The sequence below is a fragment of the Wyeomyia smithii genome, chromosome 1, assembly GCF_029784165.1.
Source record: "Wyeomyia smithii strain HCP4-BCI-WySm-NY-G18 chromosome 1, ASM2978416v1, whole genome shotgun sequence".
Taxonomy (NCBI): domain Eukaryota; kingdom Metazoa; phylum Arthropoda; class Insecta; order Diptera; family Culicidae; genus Wyeomyia; species Wyeomyia smithii.
The window spans coordinates 154,290,306-154,312,814 of NC_073694.1; the positions used below are offsets into that span (position 1 = coordinate 154,290,306).

At 37.2% G+C, this 22,509-nt stretch overlaps 1 protein-coding gene across 1 annotated transcript in view; it reads right to left on the reverse strand.

Moving 5' to 3' along the window:
* Positions 1 to 22,509, reverse strand: part of LOC129723260 (dynein axonemal heavy chain 10) — a 254,555-nt gene that overhangs the window by 95,791 nt on the left and 136,255 nt on the right. Inside the window, exons 38-42 of the mRNA XM_055677373.1 lie at positions 17,285 to 17,366; positions 16,808 to 16,916; positions 16,434 to 16,554; positions 16,198 to 16,367; positions 15,922 to 16,063 (exon numbers count right to left, since the gene is read on the reverse strand). Coding sequence (XP_055533348.1) covers positions 15,922 to 16,063; positions 16,198 to 16,367; positions 16,434 to 16,554; positions 16,808 to 16,916; positions 17,285 to 17,366 — 624 coding nt within the window. The remainder of the gene's footprint in view (positions 1 to 15,921; positions 16,064 to 16,197; positions 16,368 to 16,433; positions 16,555 to 16,807; positions 16,917 to 17,284; positions 17,367 to 22,509) is intronic.

The window sequence follows — 22,509 nt, forward strand, 5'->3', positions numbered from 1 at the left end:
CGGTAACTGATTTCCAACACCAATTCAACAAATTGCTCACCTAATACCTACTTGTCGATGCCACTTTGTTCCGTCCCTTTTCCATGCAAATGACATACCGAGTCTGTGTTATTCAACAGCCAAATTGTCAGTCGCCCATTTGGAAGCGTCATCCTTTAAAACTGAATGGGAGTCACCAATTGCAAATGGAACCAAACTACATGTTCATTCTTTAATCTTTGCCGATCGGCTTTTCTGTGAACCCTTCTCGGCATCCTAACAGTGTACCGTTGTCGTACTTGTACGTACAATTGGCTGAAACCCACCCAGACAACGAGAAGCACCAGGAGACGGGGAGGGTGTAGCATCACATTCGGTCTTTCTATTTAGGCAGCTGATTTTGATTTTGCAAATTGAATCTCCGTATAGTGTCCATTCTTTTCGAGCCCTTCTCTGCTAGAACCCACACCATCTGGTTGGCCCTGGAACAGAACAACTAACCAGTCACTGTCCCTCAGGAGAGCAGAACGAAGGAGGAAAGAAATGGTACCGTGTTGCTACTAGCTGTATTGAAATTGAACTTGGGTTATTCTATCCGCTACAAAACATTAGTATGTGGTCGGAAATGTGAAAGTTTTCAGGAAGTTTTCATATCATGTTGAATTTGTGCACTTCCTTTTCAGTTGTGTTACAATAAAAGTGTAGCTTTTTATGAGCATCGGCAGAGTTCATATGGAACATGTCAGTTGCCAATTTGGGGGGTTGAATAGAACACAAGATTGTATAGTTGTGTGTAGCGTAGCTCAATCACATTGTTAACATGCTTTTAGAGATATGAATCTTATTTTGCCAGTTGGAAAAATGTTTATCAACCTAGAAATTATTTTCTCAAGTAAATAAAGAAGATTTATTTAATTATGCTTGACTCGGATATTTAGAAAAAGTAAACATAATTGTTAACTTCAGTTAAAATGTGAATCGTAAAGAGTTACGAAGCATCAGTTTTCATTTCAGGAAGGCCAGTGCCTACACATTTGAGTTTTCAAAGGAGTCAGCAGATCATTTCCTAGCGAGATATACAGTAGTGGCAGGATTTACTCCTGAGGCGAGAGCTTGAAGAAAAAAATGAATTTTGAGAATATTGAGAATGTAGGCACTCCATGGAGAACAGGATAAAAAACTATTTTTTTTGGTAAGTTATTTCCGATTTCACTGAAACTTTTCAGAGTTGTTCCTTTTTGATAAAAAGGTCATTTTATGATATCGGTTCTTCATGTAGACTCGCAACTGCTGCTTCAAAAGGGCCCATTCAAAATGGTGACTGATATATAAAAATTTCTATATCAGAAATACGGATAGTTCGATTGAAATGGTGTCTTCAGCAAAGTAAGTAAGTTAGTAATAAAATTGCGGTTATAAAAGAAATGTATACTTAGAAATTTTTTTCCTGTGCCAAATTTCCCATTACTTCCAGTATACTTATATTTCGGAGTTATATGTTTAGAGAAATTTCTGATGAAACATAATTGATAAATGTTTGATGGAAATTTTGAAAAAGCAAATCTAATCAAATTGTTCCTGTACACAATATTGAAAAAAGTAGATTGATTGATGAGGTGAAGACGACAATATTTTTGTGAAAAATCCGATGCGAGTTAAATTTTGCTCGTATGTCAGCTGAATTTACACAGAACACATTTAAAAAATATTATTTATTGGCATCATCATCACGAGGTTTCTGAAAATGTTAAACCCAAGTATTTAAAGATACTGTCAGGAATATTGTCACAAATATCGACAAACTGCAGAATACAATTATTATTCCTTAGAGGAAAGTGGCACATTACGCAAAGTCTCTTTAAAACCGAAAAAAAATATTTTTTATCTACATTCTGATAATTTTAAAATATGTAGACCCTCTTCACGTGTAGTTGATTTTATATTCCGCGTTCGAAAATAAATTACAAAACGCCCGGATTGAAGGCTTTTGCTAGATTGATTTTATTAAACAAAATCTACTGAACTCCGGAGAGAAACAATTTTCTTTGCAGATTTATTCTTGATTTTTATTTCCAGGTTTTGAAAACTTCTTTTTTTGACGTAGCACTACGTCTTTGTTTACTATACAAGATTACACTATGTGAAATTGAAAATGAAACTGGCAAATGCTGCGTCAGATTTCAAACGATTATAGCAAGCGAACGACTTAATGCATCTTAGTTATTTATATGTCGGTGGATAGATAAAATGTGTAACAATTTTTTGATATAATGTTCAACATTGTTGCTTTACTGCTTAATGGTGGAAAAAGGTGAGAAGTTCCAAGGTCAAGCTTTCCCATATATTTCCCTCGTTATTGCCTTGCTTCCCGAGCACAGATAACAATAACATGGACGAAATAAATTCCACTTTCTACATATTTTGACTCAACAAAGTGTTTTGGTTTGTTACTCTTTCTCCAAGCTATGTGGCAACGCCCTAATGGCAAGAATCTACGCTGAACTCGATACAAAAGACTGTGTTGAGTCACACTATCCGCACTATAGAGGGAATGACTGCCCGCGATGCCGTGAGTGACTTGGAAGCCAAGCCAAGCCAGTTGGCGCGCATCGGTCGAAACAATTAAGCATTATCTGCGCTTCCCGCCTAAGCTGGTCATTGTTTGCGACCAGCTATAAAGGACTTCTGATCATCGCAATTTGTGTAAGTCGATAAGCGTACGGCGGCAGCGCCGTCACGCTGCCAGTTTGTAAATACAAGTAGAATAAAGTTGTACAGTATTAGTGAGGGTTTGCGTTTGTGTCGTCGGAGAAAAGAAAACTTCTCCCTGGGCCTTAATTGCCCTCTCGTGATGCCAAAGGGCGAAATTCAACACAACGTAGGGCCGTGCGCGATCAGACTGCGTGTAGAAAATTCAGCTTCAGTTTAGTTTGTCACACAATAGCGAGTGCAGTGCAGCTGTTAAAGGTACGCGACATTGAGGAACGAGAGCTGCATATGAGTCAACTTCCAGGCAGTGCGGAGCATTTTACCTTTATTTTTCATACGGCAGCAACAGTTACCATCGTACGCTGCAAGATATTTTGCTGGCACAGCTACTGGAGGGCACAGCGGAGAGCAAATTTTATGCGCGGCCAACAATATTCAATACTACCGGTGGTGGTGCGATTATCAGCGTTCTGTAGCACGAGTTTCATACTGAAGATTATGGAATCGGTTCTTTTCAGAACTATAGGTGCTTGAAGATAAAAGTTATGAGAATTTACACAACTACTACTAGGGAAAAATTTCATGTATTCATGCATCGTTAGTTTTACAATAACGACCATCAAATATAAAAGGTAGTGTTGCCTATGAACAGTTTATCGCAGCATATAATATATACATTTAGTCCTACGTCACCATTTCATACAACCCCTATGGCTGTATACCTTGTAGTATTTTTTGTTGCTGACTCATTTCACTGCCATGCTGTCTTCGTTGGTTTAATTTTAGCACTTTAGCACTGCTGGCGAAGGAATGCCGGGAAAATATACCATTTCAGACTATGCAACAGAAGGTATATATGATGGAATGAACTTTGTATCTGTACCTCTGTGAAAGAGGCTGCTGTACGATTGAGCTGAAATTTTGCATGCGAACTGTTTTTTAGAAGACAAAACTTCCGAGACGTACTGGTAAACGAAATTCCAAAAATTGATTTAAATATTGTTTTAGAATTGATTGTTGACTGAACTACGGTTAATTTAAACAGCATGCGAAAAAATGGACAAAATTTGCCGATTTATCATGGGTTTACCGTTACAAGCACAGACGAAACTACGCATGAAGCATCAATCAATATTGACCCATGAGTCAGCAGAGAAAATTTGATAACTCTATCTGTCGAACTCTAATTCTGATGGCGAAAACAGTGAAGCTACTCCGTTCGGAAATGTGCGCGTTCAAATAACGGTACCCTGTCGCGTCGAAAATGGACATCGTGCGGCAGTTGGTGGACATCGGATACGCCCTTTCTGGCATTTACAACATCTTGTCACTGGACTTTTAAAAGAATGCTTGATCCCGGTCGCCGTCGACTCTTAGTAAAAAAGAAGCTCCAAAGGATGCTTAAGAGGAAAAACGAGAGAAAGCTGCAGGCAATGCCGCAGTGACAGAGCCTGATTAAGATGGCCAAGTCGATTTTCCCGGCGCATCACGACATGGCGGTGGTGATGGTGATGAAACCTATCGCACCCCCCTCCAGACTGGCCGTGAACGAGGAAATTTATAGTACGAGGTAGGCACGGAAATAGAGTTGTTCATCAAGAAATACCATAGGGGCGACGAAGCGGTGTTCTAGCCAGATCTTGTTTCGGCTCGCTACTCGAAGCAATCGTTGGAGGGGATGAAGTGGCAGAATATCGATGGGGTACCCAAGTTGGTGAACCCACGTACCGGCCTCAAGTTGCGCCCACTCGAGAATTTCTGGGCAAACCTGAAGCGTAAGATCTGTTCCAACAATTTTGTCGCGAAAACTGAGGAGGAATTGATAAATAAAACGAAAAAAGATCTCAAAAGCATGCCTACACGCATATTTTCGTCCGCCATGGCGAATGTACCTTCCATGTAAAATTTATCAAACTCAAATATTTATTTTAGCCCCATCCGAAAAAAGTTATTTTTTTAACGCATACGTGAGAGTAAATTGGGGCATATCTTACTTTTACTTTACTTTAGTTTACTTTCTATTTCAAGCAGTGAATGTGGAGCTGACGATTGAAAAATGTACTAACTGGGGAAATAGTTAATTAGAAATTTACGAAAAATATAGTCCAGCAGGTGGGACTCGAACCCACAACTTCTAATCTCCGGTCAGATGCGTTTCCGATTACACCACCGCAAGACGTATAAGACGGCCTCGCCAAATAGCTATTTTGTATCGCTTGCACACTTTATCGCACGTCATCATTCACTCAGTAGAGAGTATTGTTTGGTGGCTGGCTTTGTTTCGTATCTCTGACGTCACAGTTTACTTTTAAAGCAACAGACCGATTACACTCAGTGCCGAATCCAGAATACGTCGCCATGTCCCTCGGTCTTGGGCTGCTAACCTCAAATTGCCTCTAACACCTATTTCGCGTGCATCCTCGTCGACAGCACACATCCAACGAAAGCGGGGTCTACCCCGAAGTCGACGACCTCTATTGGGAATCCTGCTAAATATAGCCTTCGCTTGACGCTCATCCGGCATTCTCGCTACATGCCCAGCCCACTGAAGCCTGCCGTGTTTTATCCGCTTGACTATATCCGTCAATTTGTATGCCTGGTACATTTCATGGTTCATGCGTCTGCGCCAAACATCATTTTCTAGTTTGCCGCCAAGGATTGAACGCAAAATCCTACGCTCAAAAACACCAAGAGCTCACCGATCAGCCTCTTTCAGCGTCCATGATTCATGGCCGTAGAGAGCCACCGGAAGAATCAGTGTTTTATAGAGTGCAAGTTTAGTATGAATTTGCAGATTGCGGGACCTTATCTGGTTACGTAATCCGTAAAAGGCCCTGTTTGCGGCTGCTATCCGCCTCTTTATATCACGGCTAATCTCGTTATCACATGTCACTAATGTTCCCAGGTAAATAAATTCGTCGACTACTTCAAATGTTTCCCCACCTAGCACCACCGCAGCACCAATCTCCGACGGACTAGCAGGCACTCTGCCAGTCACCATGTATTTTGTTTTGGCAGAGTTTATGACAAGCCCTTATCTCACAGCTTCCCTCCTGAGAGGTCAGAAGGCCTCTTCCACAGCTCTACGGTTGATACCAATGATGTCGATATCGTCCGCAAAACCGAGAAGCATGTGCGACTTCGTAATGATGGTGCCGCTTCTCTGCACACCAGCCCTCCGTATAGCACCTTCCAATGCGATGTTGAATAATAAGTTCGACAGCCCGTCACCCTGCTTCAAACCATCTAACGTCACGAACGAGTCCGATATCTCACCGGCTATCCTGACGCTTGATGTAGAACCTTCAACGGTGGCACGTATCAGCCTAATCAGCTTTGTTGGGAAGCCATGTTCGATCATAATCTGCCATAACTCATTTCTCTTAACTGAATCGTACGCTGGCCTGGAGTCTATGGTTGGGGCATACCACAGATATCAAATAATGGTCGTAGTGGTTCAGTCTTCTATAAGGGAAAAAACATTGTAGTATTTAATTTAGGTTACTTCCTCTCTCTTAACCTGCCTCATCCTCCATACTCTCAAGTTTCAATTTTTATGCATCAAAACCCCCACCGGACAGAATTACTGGCTTCGCCACTGGTGTGAGGTATCACTGGTGATCTTTTAACCTCTTGTCCAGTAACTCCTATCCCTTCCTACCGTTTTTCGTCTGATATACGAGCAATCTTAGAAAAGATCGGGTAACCAACTCCGGTGGGAACTCTGGTCTTATGCTGACAGGAAAGGGGGCTCCTTCCGGGAGCTAGTTCGAGCGTCTGACCTCCATGTTAGGAACAGCTCGAAACAACATCTGTTCTTCATGTTAGGAGCGGGTGAACTACCGTCAAGCTAGTGCACTCAGGGTTCTAAACACCGAAGCCAAAAGACCTGGTGGTGTTCGGAACGAAAAACAGCGGTACCCCGTTGGCATCAGAAAAAAACAACAACTAACGAAGAACAAGATAATTCGAACCAAACTGATCGGCATGGACCCAGGCGATGAAAACGGACTAACGATTGAAAATTCGGAGCATAGAACTGCCGATCACTAAGTTTTATTGGACGAACTCGAGTACTTGTCGATAAAATGAAGAGCCGCAAGTTCGACATCGCAGCGCGGTGCGTTGGAGAGATTCTATGGTACGTTCGCTCCGGGTTGGTCATACCGTCTACCAGAACTGCGGTAATACAGATGAGCTGGATACAGCTTTTATCGTGATGAGCAAGATGCAGCAACAAGTAATTGGGTTATACATGCTTGTCTTTTCTCCGCAGAAAACCTCTAGAGTGCAGGAGAACGTCTTGCACTGCGGAAACAACTGCCGTCACACTAACGAGCAAATCAACGCTCATGCTAGAAGAGAGCGACAAACGATTTTCATCTGTTGAGCTACCTGAACGCACTGCGGTGAAATCTGAAATCTCTCTGTTAGTAGCTTAAGTATTTATGATAAATATTAGTAAATAATGAGTATGTGTGTCCAATCACAAATGGTGACTTCTCAACACTGTTAGAAATTTGAAATTTTAATTGTTAGGATTAGTTTGCTTTCGCAATTAGGACTTATCATTCGTAGGGATTTAAACCTACTTGTCAGAAAAAGGGAAGTTTCAGAAAAAGGGAAGTTTCAGAAAAAGGGAAGTAATGAAATCTCTCTCTTGCTAGACAATGAACTATGGTGTACTCTCTCACACGTCTGGACATCATTGACAATAAATACACTGCAGAGCTATCTGCGGTGCGTTTCAATGTTGGTTTCTTGAGCATGGCAGAAGAGGAAAAGAGATTGGGAGAAAAAAAAATGGACTGCGTTTCTCGTGCCGGTCGAATTTACTCTGGTGGAATTCGTTTTCGCAGTGTACTTACACGAGGACTACATTTTTGCCCGGTAGGTTTTTTTTCACCTTCCGGACTACTCGCCAGTGGACACTGTTGTGCACTTCTGCGTTTTTTCTGTAGAGTGATTCACCCCCCTTGTTTCTATCAGATGTGGGGTGAGCTGGAAGTGTGTTTGTCTCTCTGTAAGCTGGTTGAGACACTATGGAGTGGAGAAAGAAACAGTGTGCTGAAACATTTGCTACACGCACTGGAAGGGAAGTGCGAGGTGAATTTTTTCTCCTCTCCTTTCACATACTGAGGAGAATGACAAGCATGGTTATAACACCCCCAAATGCGCCAGTTAAACATCGAAGGCCGGTTCTTCAATGTCACTTCGGGAGCACCGATGATGATAAGGATGAATTCCACGCACAGCTGGAACTCGAATACAACTGCTGCCCAATACATTGTATCAAGACCATTCGTTGTTTTGCTTTCGTCTTAATTAGACGCAAATTGTTTATCTCCGTTTGATTCGCAAAATAACAATACATGAGTTATCGTACGGGTGTTTTTTTTTTGTCGATTAGTTCTTGTGCTGTGCGATAACAATAGCCGCAGTATATCGGCAGAAACATCTCCTGCACACTGGTAGGGGCAGGCTACCCCGCCTGATACGCAGCTGATATATCGCAAGAATAATTCTCCCGCACCGCTGTTACCCCGCTAGCAGCACGGACCACCATACGATCGAGCGAGTGGAAGTCAACTACAAGTGGCATCTACAAGGTCGAGTGTAAGATACGGCCACTGTGTCACAACACGAAGCTGGATCGTCATTGTTTGTTCTGTGGAGACACTCGATTAATCCAACTATCAGCCGTGAGGTCGTGACTTAGACGTTCGGTGAAGTATTAACTTTAGAATTTTTATCATTATTATTAATATTATTATTATTATTGTTATTATTATAATTATTATTATTATTATTGTTATTATTATTTTTATTGTTATAATTATTATTATTATTATTACTATTATTACTATTGTTATTAGTATTAGTATTACTGTCTTTTTTTATTTTGATCCATTGTAGTTTGAAAAATTGTTTTTAAAATTTAATATCAACTACTTGATCCCACCACCCCCCCCCCCCCCCACATTCGAATATTTATCGTTTGTGTGCGGTAGAGCGTAACGCTCCCGCAAAATGGACGACATGCAGGTGCAACTATTCCTGGATGTGGGAACAAATGGGGAAGAAATTGAGATCTCCCCCATCAATTTCCCTCTACCTTCCCCGCTACCTAGCCCCGTACCAAGGGTAACGGCAACACGGGTGAAAGCTTACCCAGATGCTTCGAAAGGTCCGTTCGTAGTTTACTTTAGGCTCATAAAGAAGCCTCTTAACATTATACAAATAGGCAAGGACCTGGCAAAACAGTTTTCGGTCGTAACCGAGATTACGAAGGTGAGGCCGAACAAACTGCGAGTTGTCGTGAGTAGCTTGAAGCAAGCAAATGAAATTGCTAGCTACGAGGTCTTTACAAGGGAGTACCGCGTGTACATCCCTGCCAAGGACGTGGAGATCGACGGTGTGGTTACCGAAGGAAGCCTCACGGTCGATGACATTTTGCGTCACGGGGTTGGCTGCTTCAAGAACCCCCTGATTCAAGATGTAAAGATACTGGATGTCAAGCAATTGCATTCAGTATCCATCGAAGAAGGGAAGAAGAAATTCCTCCCTTCGGATTCCTTCCGTGTAACATTCGCCGGATCCGCACTGCCGAACTACATCTCTTTGGACAGGGTTCGTCTGCCTGTACGCCTGTTTGTACCGCGGGTCATGCATTGCCAAAACTGCAAGCAGTTAGGTCATACAGCCACCTACTGCTGCAACAAGGCACACTGCAGCAAGTGCGGATGCAATCATGCTGAGACCGCTTGCAGTGAGGATACTGAAAAGTGTCTTTACTGCGAGGGAACTCGGCATGACCTTTCGGCGTGTCCCGCGTACAAACAGCGCGAGGAAAAAATTAAGCGTTCCCTTAAGGAACGATCAAAGCGCTCTTTTGCAGAAATGCTTAAGAGGGCTGAGCCACCCTCGACAGGAAACATCTTTTCCTTTTTGCCAACCGATGAGGGTACATCTGACGATCCCGTCGAGGTCTTATGCCTTGCCAGAGGGATTTAGGAAGAGGAGAATGCTCAACTCTCCTAATCTTTCTCGCAAAGGTCGTAAGATAACCCCTAGCGGAATGACCAATAAGACAACACAGAAAGGAAGCGGGGACGAAAAACCGAAGCAAGTACCCCCCGGTTTTAATTTCAAATCAAACCAGGAGTACCCACCGCTTCCTGGAGCACCAAAAACCCCTCGTGCACCCATTTCTCGATCAAAAGACATAAAAGAAACAGGGTTCATAAAATTCTCTGATATTGTGGACTGGATATTTAAAACATTCAACATACCAGATCCCCTTCAAAACATTCTTCTTGCCTTTCTCCCTACAGTGAAAACCTATTTGAAGCAACTCACAGGAACTTGGCCCCTCATTTCAGCTATCGTATCTTTCGATGACTAATACGTCGAAAGAGGTTAGGAATTTTGTCACTGTGTTACAGTGGAACTGCAGAAGTATCATCCCCAAATTCGATTTATTTTCACATTTGATAAACACATACAATTGTGATGCGTTCGCGCTCTGTGAAACTTTTCTCAATTCAAATGACCAACTTAATTTCCACGATTTCAACATCATTCGTCGAGATCGAGACTCACACGGTGGAGGGGCACTTTTAGGGATCAAAAAGTGCTATTCTTTTTTCAGAATCGACCTCCCCTCGATCTCGAATATTGAAGTTGTTGCCATTCAAACGAATATGAAAGGAAAAGACCTTTGCCTTGTTTCGTTATATATTCCCCCATCCGCGCGGATTGAACAGAAGCAACTCCTTGATATAGCAGAATTGCTTCCCGCACCTTTTTTGATTTTGGGAGATTTTAACTCTCACTGTTCGCTATGGGGGTCGCTGTACGACGACAACCGATCTTCTTTAATCTGTAACTTGATCGACGACTTCAATATGACAGTTTTGAATACTGGGGAAGCGACACGCGTACCTAATCCTCCAGCACGTGAAAGCGTACTTGACCTATCCCTCTGCTCGACATCACTAGCGTTAGATTGCCAGTGGAAAGTAATCAACGATCCCCACGGTAGTGATCATCTTCCAATCGTTATATCAATTGCTAATGGTTCAACTCCCCCGAACCCAATCAATATTTCCTACGACCTTACACGTAATATTGATTGGAAGTATTATGAGACTATTATAGTGCAATCTATCGAGACTCACGAGGAACTTCCTCCGGAGGAAGAATACGCGTTCTTAGCTGGTTTGATAATCGACGCCGCGACTCAAGCTCAGACGAAACCGATACCCGGAGTAACGATTAGACAGCGCCCTCCCAACAAATGGTGGGACAAAGAGTGCTCTGAGCTGTACGTGCGAAGGTTCGCGGCGTATAAGGACTACCGGTAGTACGGCACTGTCAACCTGCTTCGAAAGTACGAGGCACTGGGCAGGCAGATGAAGAGCTTAGTAAAGGCGAAAAAACGCGGGTACTGGCGGCGGTTCGTAAACGCGTTGTCGAGGGAAACAGCGATGAACACTTTTTGGGATACCGCCAGGCGCATGCGAAACCGTGACGTTTCGAATGAAAGCGAGGAGTATTCAGATCGCTGGATACTCGATTTTGCCAAAAAGGTCTGTCCGGACTCTGTACCGGAACAGAAAACCTTTCGCGACGCGTTATTAGTAACTACGGAAGAGCCTCCATTTTCGATGTTGGAATTTTCAATGGCTCTCCTGTCGTGCAACAATAAGGCTCCAGGGTTAGATAGAATAAAATTCAACCTGTTGAAGAATCTACCCTACTCTGCAAAAATACGCTTGTTGAATTTGTTCAACAAGTTTCTTGAGCTAAATATTGTTCCGCATGACTGGAGGGAGGTAAAAGTCATTGCTGTTCGGAAACCCGGGAAACCTGCCTCTGATCACAATTCATATAGGCCGATTGCGATGCTCTCTTGCCTCTGATAATTAATGGAGAAACTGGTCCTCTTACGGTTAGACAAATGGGTCGAAACAAACGGGTTACTTTCAGATACTCAATTTGGTTTCGCCGGGGCAAAGGGACGAACGATTGCCTAGCGTTGCTTTCTACTGAAATTCAACTAGCCTTTGCTCGAAAAGAGCAAATGGCTTCTGCGTTCTTGGATATTAAGGGGGCTTTTGACTCTGTCTCTGTAGAAGTTTTAAGCGCGAAACTTCATTCGCAGGGACTTTCACCAAATTTGAATAACTTTTTGCTCAATTTGTTGTCGGAAAAGCATATGTATTTCTCACATGGCGATTCGACAACTTCCCGAATTAGTTACGTGAGCCTCCCCCAGGGCTCATGTTTAAGTCCTCTCTTATATAATTTTTACGTCAATGACATCGATGAATGTCTTGCAAATTCATGCACGCTAAGGCAACTTGCAGACGATAGCGTTGTATCCATTACTGGTAGCGAGGCTAGCGATCTGCAAGGACCATTGCAAGATACCTTAGACAATTTGTCTGAATGGGCTATTAAGCTGGGTATCGAATTCTCTCCGGAGAAAACTGAGCTGGTCGTTTTTTCTAGGAAGCATAATCCAGCTCAGCTGCAGCTCCTACTAACGGGTAAAACGATCTCTCAGGTTTTAGTCGCTAAATATCTCGGGGTCTGGTTCGACTCTAAATGCACCTGGGCTTGTCATATTAGGTATCTGACACAAAAATGCCAACAGAGGATTAATTTTCTTCCTACGATTACCGGAACCTGGTGGGGAGCCCACTCAGGAGACCTTCTAAGGCTTTACCAAACAACGATATTGTCTGTAATTGAGTACGGGTGTTTCTGCTTCCGCTCCGCAGCAAACACACATTTGATCAAACTGGAACGAATACAGTATCGTTGTTTGCGAATTGCCTTAGGTTGCATGCAGTCGACCCATACGATGAGTCTTGAAGTGCTAGCGGGTATTCTTCCGTTGAAACATCGTTTTTGGAATCTCTCTTACCGGTTGCTAATTCGATGCACAGTTATGAACCCATTAGTAATTGAAAATTTCGAGAGGTTGGTCGACCTTCAATCTCAATCCAGATTTATGACTTTATATTTTGACTATATGGCTCAAGATATTTATCCTTCTTCATACGATTCCTCCAATGTCGCACTTTTAGATACTTCTAATAATGCTATATTCTTCGACACCACCATGAAACAAGACATTTCTGGTATCCCGGATCAATTGCGACCCCAAGCGATCCCTAAAATTTTTTCCAATAAGTTTAAACATGTTAGTTATGATAAAAGGTTTCACACTGACGGATCTAATCTAGATGAGTCCACTGGCTTCGGTGTTTTCCACGAAAATTTTATCGCCTCCTACAAACTCGATGCTCCTGCTTCCGTGTACGTTGCAGAGCTTGCTGCCATTCAGTACTCTCTTGGGATCATCGAAACCCTGCCCATAGACCACTACTTCATCTTCACAGACAGCCTCAGTGCCATTGAGGCTCTGCGATCGATGAGGACTGTGAAGCACACCCCGTATTTCCTGGGGAAAATACGGTGGTTTTTAAGTGCTTTAACAGATAAAAATTACCGGGTTACCTTAGCGTGGGTCCCTTCTCATTGTTCCATTCCGGGCAATGAAAAGGCAGACGCTTTAGCTAAGGTGGGTGCTATTGATGGCGATATTTATGAAAGACCAATTGCTTATGATGAATTTTATAGCATTTTGCGTCAGAGAACACTCAACAGTTGGCAATCATCATGGAACTCAGATGAACTGGGACGGTGGCTACATTCCATTTTTCCTAAGGTATCGACGAAAGCATGGTTCAAGGGGTTGGATGTAGGTCGGGACTTCATTCGCGTGATGTCCAGACTTATGTCCAATCACTATACGTTAAACACGCGTCTCTTTCGTATAGGGCTTGTAGACAGTAATCACTGCGTTTGTGGCGATGGCTACCATGACATCGAGCATGTTGTTTGGTCGTGTACCGAATACTGTGGTGTTAGGTCTGAGCTTATAGATTCCCTTCGGTCCCGAGGAAAACAACCGAACGTACCCGTTAGAGACATTCTGGGAAGCGGTGATCTCCAGTACATGACACAGCTATACGGGTTTATAAAAAATGCTGGCATTAAAATTTGATTTCTTTTATCTATTTGTTAGAATACAATTTCTGTCACAAACTGAAAGAGAATGATACACCCGGCTGGAGACACTAAAACGAAGACTCGGCATCTCTATGTTTACGCAGACACCTCAGACCAATACTGCTCAAATAGAACATCACTGGTTAGCCACGTACAAATGAATACATTCTGTATAGTTAAAAACAAAATTGTAACACCCCTCCTCTCACCTTAAATCCCCACTAGCTCGTAGTCGGCCGCGAGAATAAAAAAAAGGCCTCCCTCTTTTCCCTGCTAATTTAGAATTTAAAAACAAATGTACTTGGATCAGTTAAACATAAATTGTATCGTGCCGTGTCAAATAAACTATTTAAAACTAAAACATTGTATCAAGATCATCATCGGGGGTTACAATGTTCAGGTCGCCCAGGAGGAGGATTTTAAACCGGTAATTGGAAAATTCAGCGTGCACCAGTTGACCAACGAAAACAATCTAAGACTTATAGACTTCGCTGCATCGAAGAATACACGTAGTACGTATTAAATTTTTCCAGCACAACCTCCCGCATCGGTACATCTGGAGATCACCTAATTAAACAGAATTGCAATTGGACCACATGTTGATGGATGAATGGTTACCGAGGCGCCAACATCGATTCAGACCACTACCTAGCGATGGTGTAGATGCGTTCAAATCTCTCCAACGAGGACAACACTCGATACCTACGCCCGCCGTGGTAGAATCTCGCGTGACTGAGAAAAATTGACGTAGTTGAAAACTATACGAATTCGCTTAAAGGATAACTGCCGGAAGAGGGCGAGTTGGTTGGAACATGTCTCGTGTACTGTTGGAGCACAATAAATACAGCCATCAACAGCCTAGCAGAGAACGTCCTGGAATGAAACCGACGGCATTAGTAGTTAGACGACGAGTGTCGAATGGCGTTGAACAAGAAATACCCGTCAGAACGTGGAGTGGTACAGACACAAGAGGAAAAGCAAAACCAACTATTCCTGGAGAAAATGCGCCGCCAGTAAGAAGAGGAGTTTGAGGAACTAGAACAGCAGAAACAGTCTCATGAGACGCTAAAGTTTTAGTAGAAACTCGATGCAACCCACACAGGCTTTGTGCCGAGATGAGCGAGGGAACATTCTGGTGGACGATCGTGAGGTGACCGAAAGTGGAAGCAGCACTTCGATGAACACTTGAGTGGCGTACATTAAGTGGACCAAAACGACATTGAAAATGACGTCTTCGATGCAGCAAAAGACGGAGATAAGCGAAGTTAAAGATGCCATCAGCCACACGGCTGAAGAACAACAAATCGGCCGGCAAAGATGGTTGCAGAGCTCATTAATATGGCACGTCTGCATCGACTGGATGTTAAGATGTGAGAAAAGGACAGCTGCCGGAGAAGCGAAGGATGCGTTTATATACCCTATCTACAAAAAGGCGACAAACTGGACTGTGAGAACTATCGTGCGATCACCATCTTGAATGAAAAGTGTTCCATCCGAGGTATCCGTACTCATTAATGATGCGTGGTTAGTTGGTATTAATGCGGTGCCCCAATTCGGTATCGCATAGTCAAAGAGAAATACGAATTTCAGAGTTCTTTATTTTATGCTTAGGGTAACTGAAGAAAGGCACACAATGTCTTTTACCAACCACTATGAATATGTGAAGATAGAGTACCCAACTCGTATACATTTTAGATTTGAGGCCCTTTGAGAAAGCGTTGAACACTCTTTGATAAGTTTATTAGTTTCTTATTAGAGATTGGACAACGATTATTGTGGCGGTAATATCTGATCTTTTCGGTGTAATAAAATCTGATAAAATAAAGAAATAAAAAATTTATTTTGTTCAGATGCGAGCCAATAGAGGCTATTAAATATTATGAGACCAATCATACTTTAGCGGACAGTAATAGCTTTCGACAAAAAAAAAAACAAAAAACACACTCGTAAAGATTCTGGTTAAAATAGCAGTTTGTTCAAATTTTACCAGTTGATAGCAACCTAAAAAAATTTAGAAGGCAAACTTTCTACTTATGTAACAGTTTGTTTGTGGCTATGGTTACTCGAACAGGCATAATGCATCAAATTGCACACCACACAATTACAGTGCTTAAAAGAATATTGGAAACAGCTAAATTCATAGCTCACCTTAATTGGCTTTCCCAGCCAAACTCCTGACCGTCAAGGATGCTGTCTCGAACAAATCCTTCGATAATATCCCTGGCATGGACGTCAATAGTGGCAATTGTCTTAAACTTCAGACGATCATTAGGAGAAAGATTAGCTCGGACTGCAAAAAAAGTTATCAAATTCTAATTGACAATATCATATGTGAAGGAAAAAAAATTGACAATATGTTGATTGGTTGACTACGGCTCGAGCATATCATTTTGTGCAACAAACCAAACAGAAACACCACAGTACCTTTCACAACTAAATCGTCCAGCTGACGGTTTCGAGCTTCCAAATATTCCTTCATTGCGCGCTTGTTGCCCTTTTTAACCTTGGCGAATACCTCTTCCACTTCTGCGGTCCACCAGACTTGGTTGGCAGCCAAGCAAACCATTCCCTGGTGAAGCATGATCCAGTCGGGCCTATTTGACGGGAAATTGATAATTAAGAATGTGTTTTATTCTAAATAACCCCGCGTTGACTCGTACCTACTAAGTTCTCGATCCTTGCCATAGACGTAGATGGCTTTTTTGGTCAAGAAACGATTCGTTGATCGCATTTCGTTCAAAACATCGGTCATCCAGTTTTCAACGCGCTCTTGAACCGTTACTACAAGGAGTAAGCAAAAACTTTATTAAAAAAACCTACCCAATAGCAAATCGAGAATCAACACTCGGCTATCATAAAACCAATTGAAACATAAAGTAGGCCAGATTCTAGCTCTCCATAACGAACCTGACGGCCGAACGTGACCCCATTAAAATTTCGGACAAACTGTTGTATGCCGAACGTGTAGGTACCGGCGCATTCTGCAACGCCCACACAATCCCCCACTCGGACACTGACACACACACACACTTACCATGCTGCTGAAAATCCATAACTTCCCCCTCGGCGGATATCATGGCGGTGACAATCGGTGTGTCGGAACGATCTTTAGCGAATCGTAAAGATTTTATGTTATCGAACATCTGCAAGAGGAAAAAAAATACACACACGTACAGACGAGTGGAAAAACAATATCTTGGGAGCCGATAAAAACTTCAGCTTGTTCGACCGGCATCTGGCGGCAACGATGCGCAAATTACGAACAATAAACGAAGCACCGGCGGTGAAGGAGGGCGACGCGGCACGCATTGTGCTCGTAAAAAGCGTGTAAATTTCATTAACGTAACAGAAACTTAGTGGAAGCGGATAATGGCCAATCAGGAGCTTAAGATGCGATCTCGCATCAGTTTATCAATTGTTATTCAGCAGGAAAAGTGGATTATTCTATCTGTAGGCGCGCTGGCTGATTGAATTGCAAAAGTTTTAGTAGAAACATGAGCAAACTCCTTACCTTGATAATGTGCTCCTGAACGCACGTGGGTTCACTACTGCCGAGGATGGAAAGGAGTTCCTCCGTCGAGATGAAGTAGAACCTAAACAAATAACGGGAATTAGTAGATTTTTGCTTGTCGCGTGCCAGCACTTTGCGCCGGTTTATTACTTTTGTGAGAATCTCATTGAATTAGCTTTTTTGGATTTATGCCGGCTTGACAGCCTGTCGTAAAGTGTGCTCCTAAAAGCGTATAATTGGAAACAACGATTTGCTCTCACTCAAGGATCAGAGCTTCAAAGTGTCTGTCAAATTGTTTAATGTGTATTAAGAGTTAATCTTTGTGCTCGATGTTGTTGGACATACCTTGGGATTTATTAGTTTAAAAATTCGTTTAAGAGATACGTCTTTGTTTTGATTCGTTTCAACAAACTCGTACATTACGATGTTCACATGAGGACTAACATACTCAACGACGTTAATATATCAAAAGGAAACCTTTTTTTTTTCTTTTCTATGATAAAGGGGTTTTTTCAATGTCTAAATAAAATTTGGGCAACAAAATCGTTCATCTGACAGTTTATTGTAAAGCGTTTTTTCTGACCATTTTACTTTTAAAAATCCAGTTCTGCAGTGAAAGATTTCAAATTAAATTTTTACAATATTTTCGATGGAAAGTTTAGAGAATTCCTCAAATTTGCAAATATTAACTTTAAATTAGACATCACCATTAGAAAGTTGAGAAAAAATGCTTTCAGATACATTCACAAAATTAGATGACCATTGAGTTTATTTTGCCATTCAGATCACTTTTCGATGTCGAGTTTCGAAAATTTCAACGCAACGCATTATGCTGAGTCTCTGGCTCTGTATGTAGTGTACCTCAGCTGTTATATTGTTGCCACCGCCTGTATGAGTGAGTAGGGACATAGACAAAAATCGTATTTACAGAAGCATCTGCTTCCTCTGTTGAAGCAACACGACGGACCTGTGATTTTCTGGTTTCTATTTTCCTTTTTCCATCTTCGATTTCCCAATTGCCACTTTCCATTTTCAATTTTTCATTTTCCATTTTCTATTTTCAATTTTTAATTTTATATTTTCCGTTTTTCATTTTCCATTTTCCATTTTCAATTTTTCAATTTCCATTTTCCAATTTCCATTTTTCGTTTTCCATTTTTCGTTTTCCATTTTCCATTTTCTTTTTCCTCATATTTTTCATTATCCATCTTCTATTTTCTGTTTTCTACCTTGTATTTAATATTTTGCATTTTGAATTTTAAATATTGTATTTCGTATTTCGTATTTCGTATTTCGTATTTTGAATTTTGAATTTTGAATTTTGAATTTTGAATTTAAAATTTAAAATTTAAAATTTAAAATTTTAAATTTCAAATTTCAAATTTTAAATTTTAAATTTTAAATTTTAAATTTTAAATTTTAAATTTTAAATTTTAAATTTTAAATTTTAAATTTTAAATTTTGTATTTTGTATTTTGTATTTTGTATTTTGTATTTTGTATTTTGTATTTTGTATTTTGTATTTTGTATTTTGTATTTTGTATTTTGTATTTTGTATTTTGTATTTTGTATTTTGTATTTTGTATTTTGTATTTTGTATTTTGTATTTTGTATTTTGTATTTTGTATTTTGTATTTTGTATTTTGTATTTTGTATTTTGTATTTTGTATTTTGTATTTTGTATTTTGTATTTTGTATTTTGCATTTTGTATTTTGTATTTTGTATTTTGTATTTTGTATTTTGTATTTTGTATTTTGTATTTTGTATTTTGTATTTTGTATTTTGTATTTTGTATTTTGTATTTTGTATTTTGTATTTTGTATTTTGTATTTTGTATTTTGTATTTTGTATTTTGTATTTTGTATTTTGTATTTTGTATTTTGTATTTTGTATTTTGTATTTTGTATTTTGTATTTTGTATTTTGTATTTTGTATTTTGTATTTTGTATTTTGTATTTTGTATTTTGTATTTTGTATTTTGTATTTTGTATTTTGTATTTTGTATTTTGTATTTTGTATTTTGTATTTTGTATTTTGTATTTTGTATTTTGTATTTTGTATTTTGTATTTTGTATTTTGTATTTTGTATTTTGTATTTTGTATTTTGTATTTTGTATTTTGTATTTTGTATTTTGTATTTTGTATTTTGTATTTTGTATTTTGTATTTTGTATTTTGTATTTTGTATTTTGTATTTTGTATTTTGTATTTTGTATTTTGTATTTTGTATTTTGTATTTTGTATTTTGTATTTTGTATTTTGTATTTTGTATTTTGTATTTTGTATTTTGTATTTTGTATTTTGTATTTTGTATTTTGTATTTTGTATTTTGTATTTTGTATTTTGTATTTTGTATTTTGTATTTTGTATTTTGTATTTTGTTTATTGTATTTTGTATTTTATATTTTGTATTTTGTATTTTCTATTTTCTATTTTGTATTTTGTATTTTGTATTTTGTATTTTGTATTTTGTATTTTGTATTTTGTATTTTGTATTTTGTATTTTGTATTTTGTATTTTGTATTTTGTATTTTGTATTTTGTATTTTGTATTTTGTATTTTGTATTTTGTATTTTGTATTTTGTATTTTCTATTTTCTATTTTCTATTTTCTATTTTCTATTTTCTATTTTCTATTTTCTATTTTCTATTTTCTATTTTCTATTTTCTATTTTCTATTCTCTGTTTTCTATTTTCTATTTTCTATTTTCTATTTTCTATTTTCTATTTTCTATTTTCTATTTTCTATTTTCTATTTTCTATTTTCTATTTTCTATTTTCTATTTTCTATTTTCTATTTTCTATTTTCTATTTTCTATTTTCTGTTTTCTATTTTCTATTTTCTATTTTCTATTTTCTATTTTCTATTTTCTATTTTCTATTTTCTATTTTGAATTTTCTATTTTCTATTTTCTATTTTCTATTTTCTATTTTCTATTTTGTATTTTGTATTTTGTATTTTTGTATTTTGTATTTTCTATTTTCTATTTTCTATTTTCTATTTTCTATTTTCTATTTTCTATTTTCTATTTTGTATTTTGTATTTTGTATTTTGTATTTTGTGTTTTGTATTTTGTATTTTGTATTTTGTATTTTGTATTTTGTATTTTGTATTTTGTATTTTGTATTTTGTATTTTGTATTTTGTATTTTGTATTTTGTATTTTGTATTTTGTATTTTGTATTTTGTATTTTGTATTTTCTGTTTTCTATTTTCTATTTTCTATTTTCTATTTTCTATTTTCTATTTTCTATTTTCTATTTTCTATTTTCTATTTTCTATTTTCTATTTTCTGTTTTCTATTTTCTATTTTCTATTTTCTATTTTCTATTTTCTATTTTCTATTTTCTATTTTCTATTTTCTATTTTCTATTTTCTATTTTCTATTTTCTATTTTCTATTTTCTATTTTCTATTTTCTATTTTCTATTTTCTATTTTCTATTTTCTATTTTCTATTTTCTATTTTCTATTTTCTATTTTCTATTTTCTATTTTCTATTTTCTATTTTCTATTTTCTATTTTCTATTTTCTATTTTCTATTTTCTATTTTCTATTTTCTATTTTCTATTTTCTATTTTCTATTTTCTATTTTCTATTTTCTATTTTCTATTTTCTATTTTCTATTTTCTATTTTCTATTTTCTATTCTCTATTTTCTATTTTCTATTTTCTATTTTCTATTTTCTATTTTCTATTTTCTATTTCCTATTTTCTATTTTCTATTTTCTATTTTCTATTTTCTATTTTCTATTTTCTATTTTCTATTTTCTATTTTCTATTTTCTATTTTCTATTTTCTATTTTCTATTTTCTATTTTCTATTTTCTATTTTCTATTCTCTATTTTCTATTTTCTATTTACTATTTTCTATTTTCTATTTTCTATTATCTATTATCTATTATCTATTATCTATTATCTATTATCTATTATCTATTTTCTATTTTCTATTTTCTATTTTCTATTTTCTATTTTCTATTCTCTATTTTCTATTTTCTATTTTCTATTTTCTATTTTCTATTTTCTATTTTCTATTTTCTATTTTCTATTTTCTATTTTTTATTTTCTATTTTCTATTTTCTATTTTCTATTTTCTATTTCCTATTTTCTATTTTCTATTTTCTATTTTCTATTTTCTATTTTCTATTTTCTATTTTCTATTTTCTATTTTCTATTTTCTATTTTCTATTTTCTATTTTCTATTTTCTATTTTCTGTTTTCTATTTTCTATTTTCTATTTTCTTTTTTCTATTTTCTATTTTCTATTTTCTATTTTCTATTTTCTATTTTCTATTTTCTATTTTCTATTTTCTATTTTCTATTTTCTATTTTCTATTTTCTATTTTCTATTTTCTATTTTCTATTTTCTATTTTCTATTTTCTATTTTCTATTTTCTATTTTCTATTTTCTATTTTCTATTTTCTATTTTCTATTTTCTATTTTCTATTTTCTATTTTCTATTTTCTATTTTCTATTTTCTATTTTCTATTTTCTATTTTCTATTTTCTATTTTCTATTTTCTATTTTCTATTTTCTATTTTCTATTTTCTATTTTCTATTTTCTATTTTCTTTTTTCTATTTTCTATTTTCTATTTTCTATTTTCTATTTTCTATTTTCTATTTTCTATTTTCTATTTTCTATTTTCTATTTTCTATTTTCTATTTTCTATTTTCTATTTTCTATTTTCTATTTTCTATTTTCTATTTTCTATTTTCTATTTTCTATTTTCTATTTTCTATTTTCTATTTTCTATTTTCTATTTTCTATTTTCTATTTTCTATTTTCTATTTTCTATTTTCTATTTTCTATTTTCTAATTTCTATTTTCTATTTTCTATTTTCTATTTTCTATTTTCTATTTTCTATTTTATATTTTCTATTTTATATTTTCTATTTTCTATTTTCTATTTTCTATTTTTTATTTTCTATTTTCTATTTTCTATTTTCTATTTTCTATTTTCTATTTTCTATTTTCTATTTTCTATTTTCTATTTTCTATTTTCTATTTTCTATTTTCTATTTTCTATTTTCTATTTTCTATTTTCTATTTCCTATTTTCTATTTTCTTTTTTTTACTGTCTATTTTCTATTTTAAATTTTTTATTTTGTATTTTGTATACAGAAAACTTAATTTTTTGTGCGAAAAACGTCCACAGTATAAGTACATGCTCAAGAAAATGATTCTACAGCATGACAACACTCGATCTCACTGTTTTCCAAACCCGAAC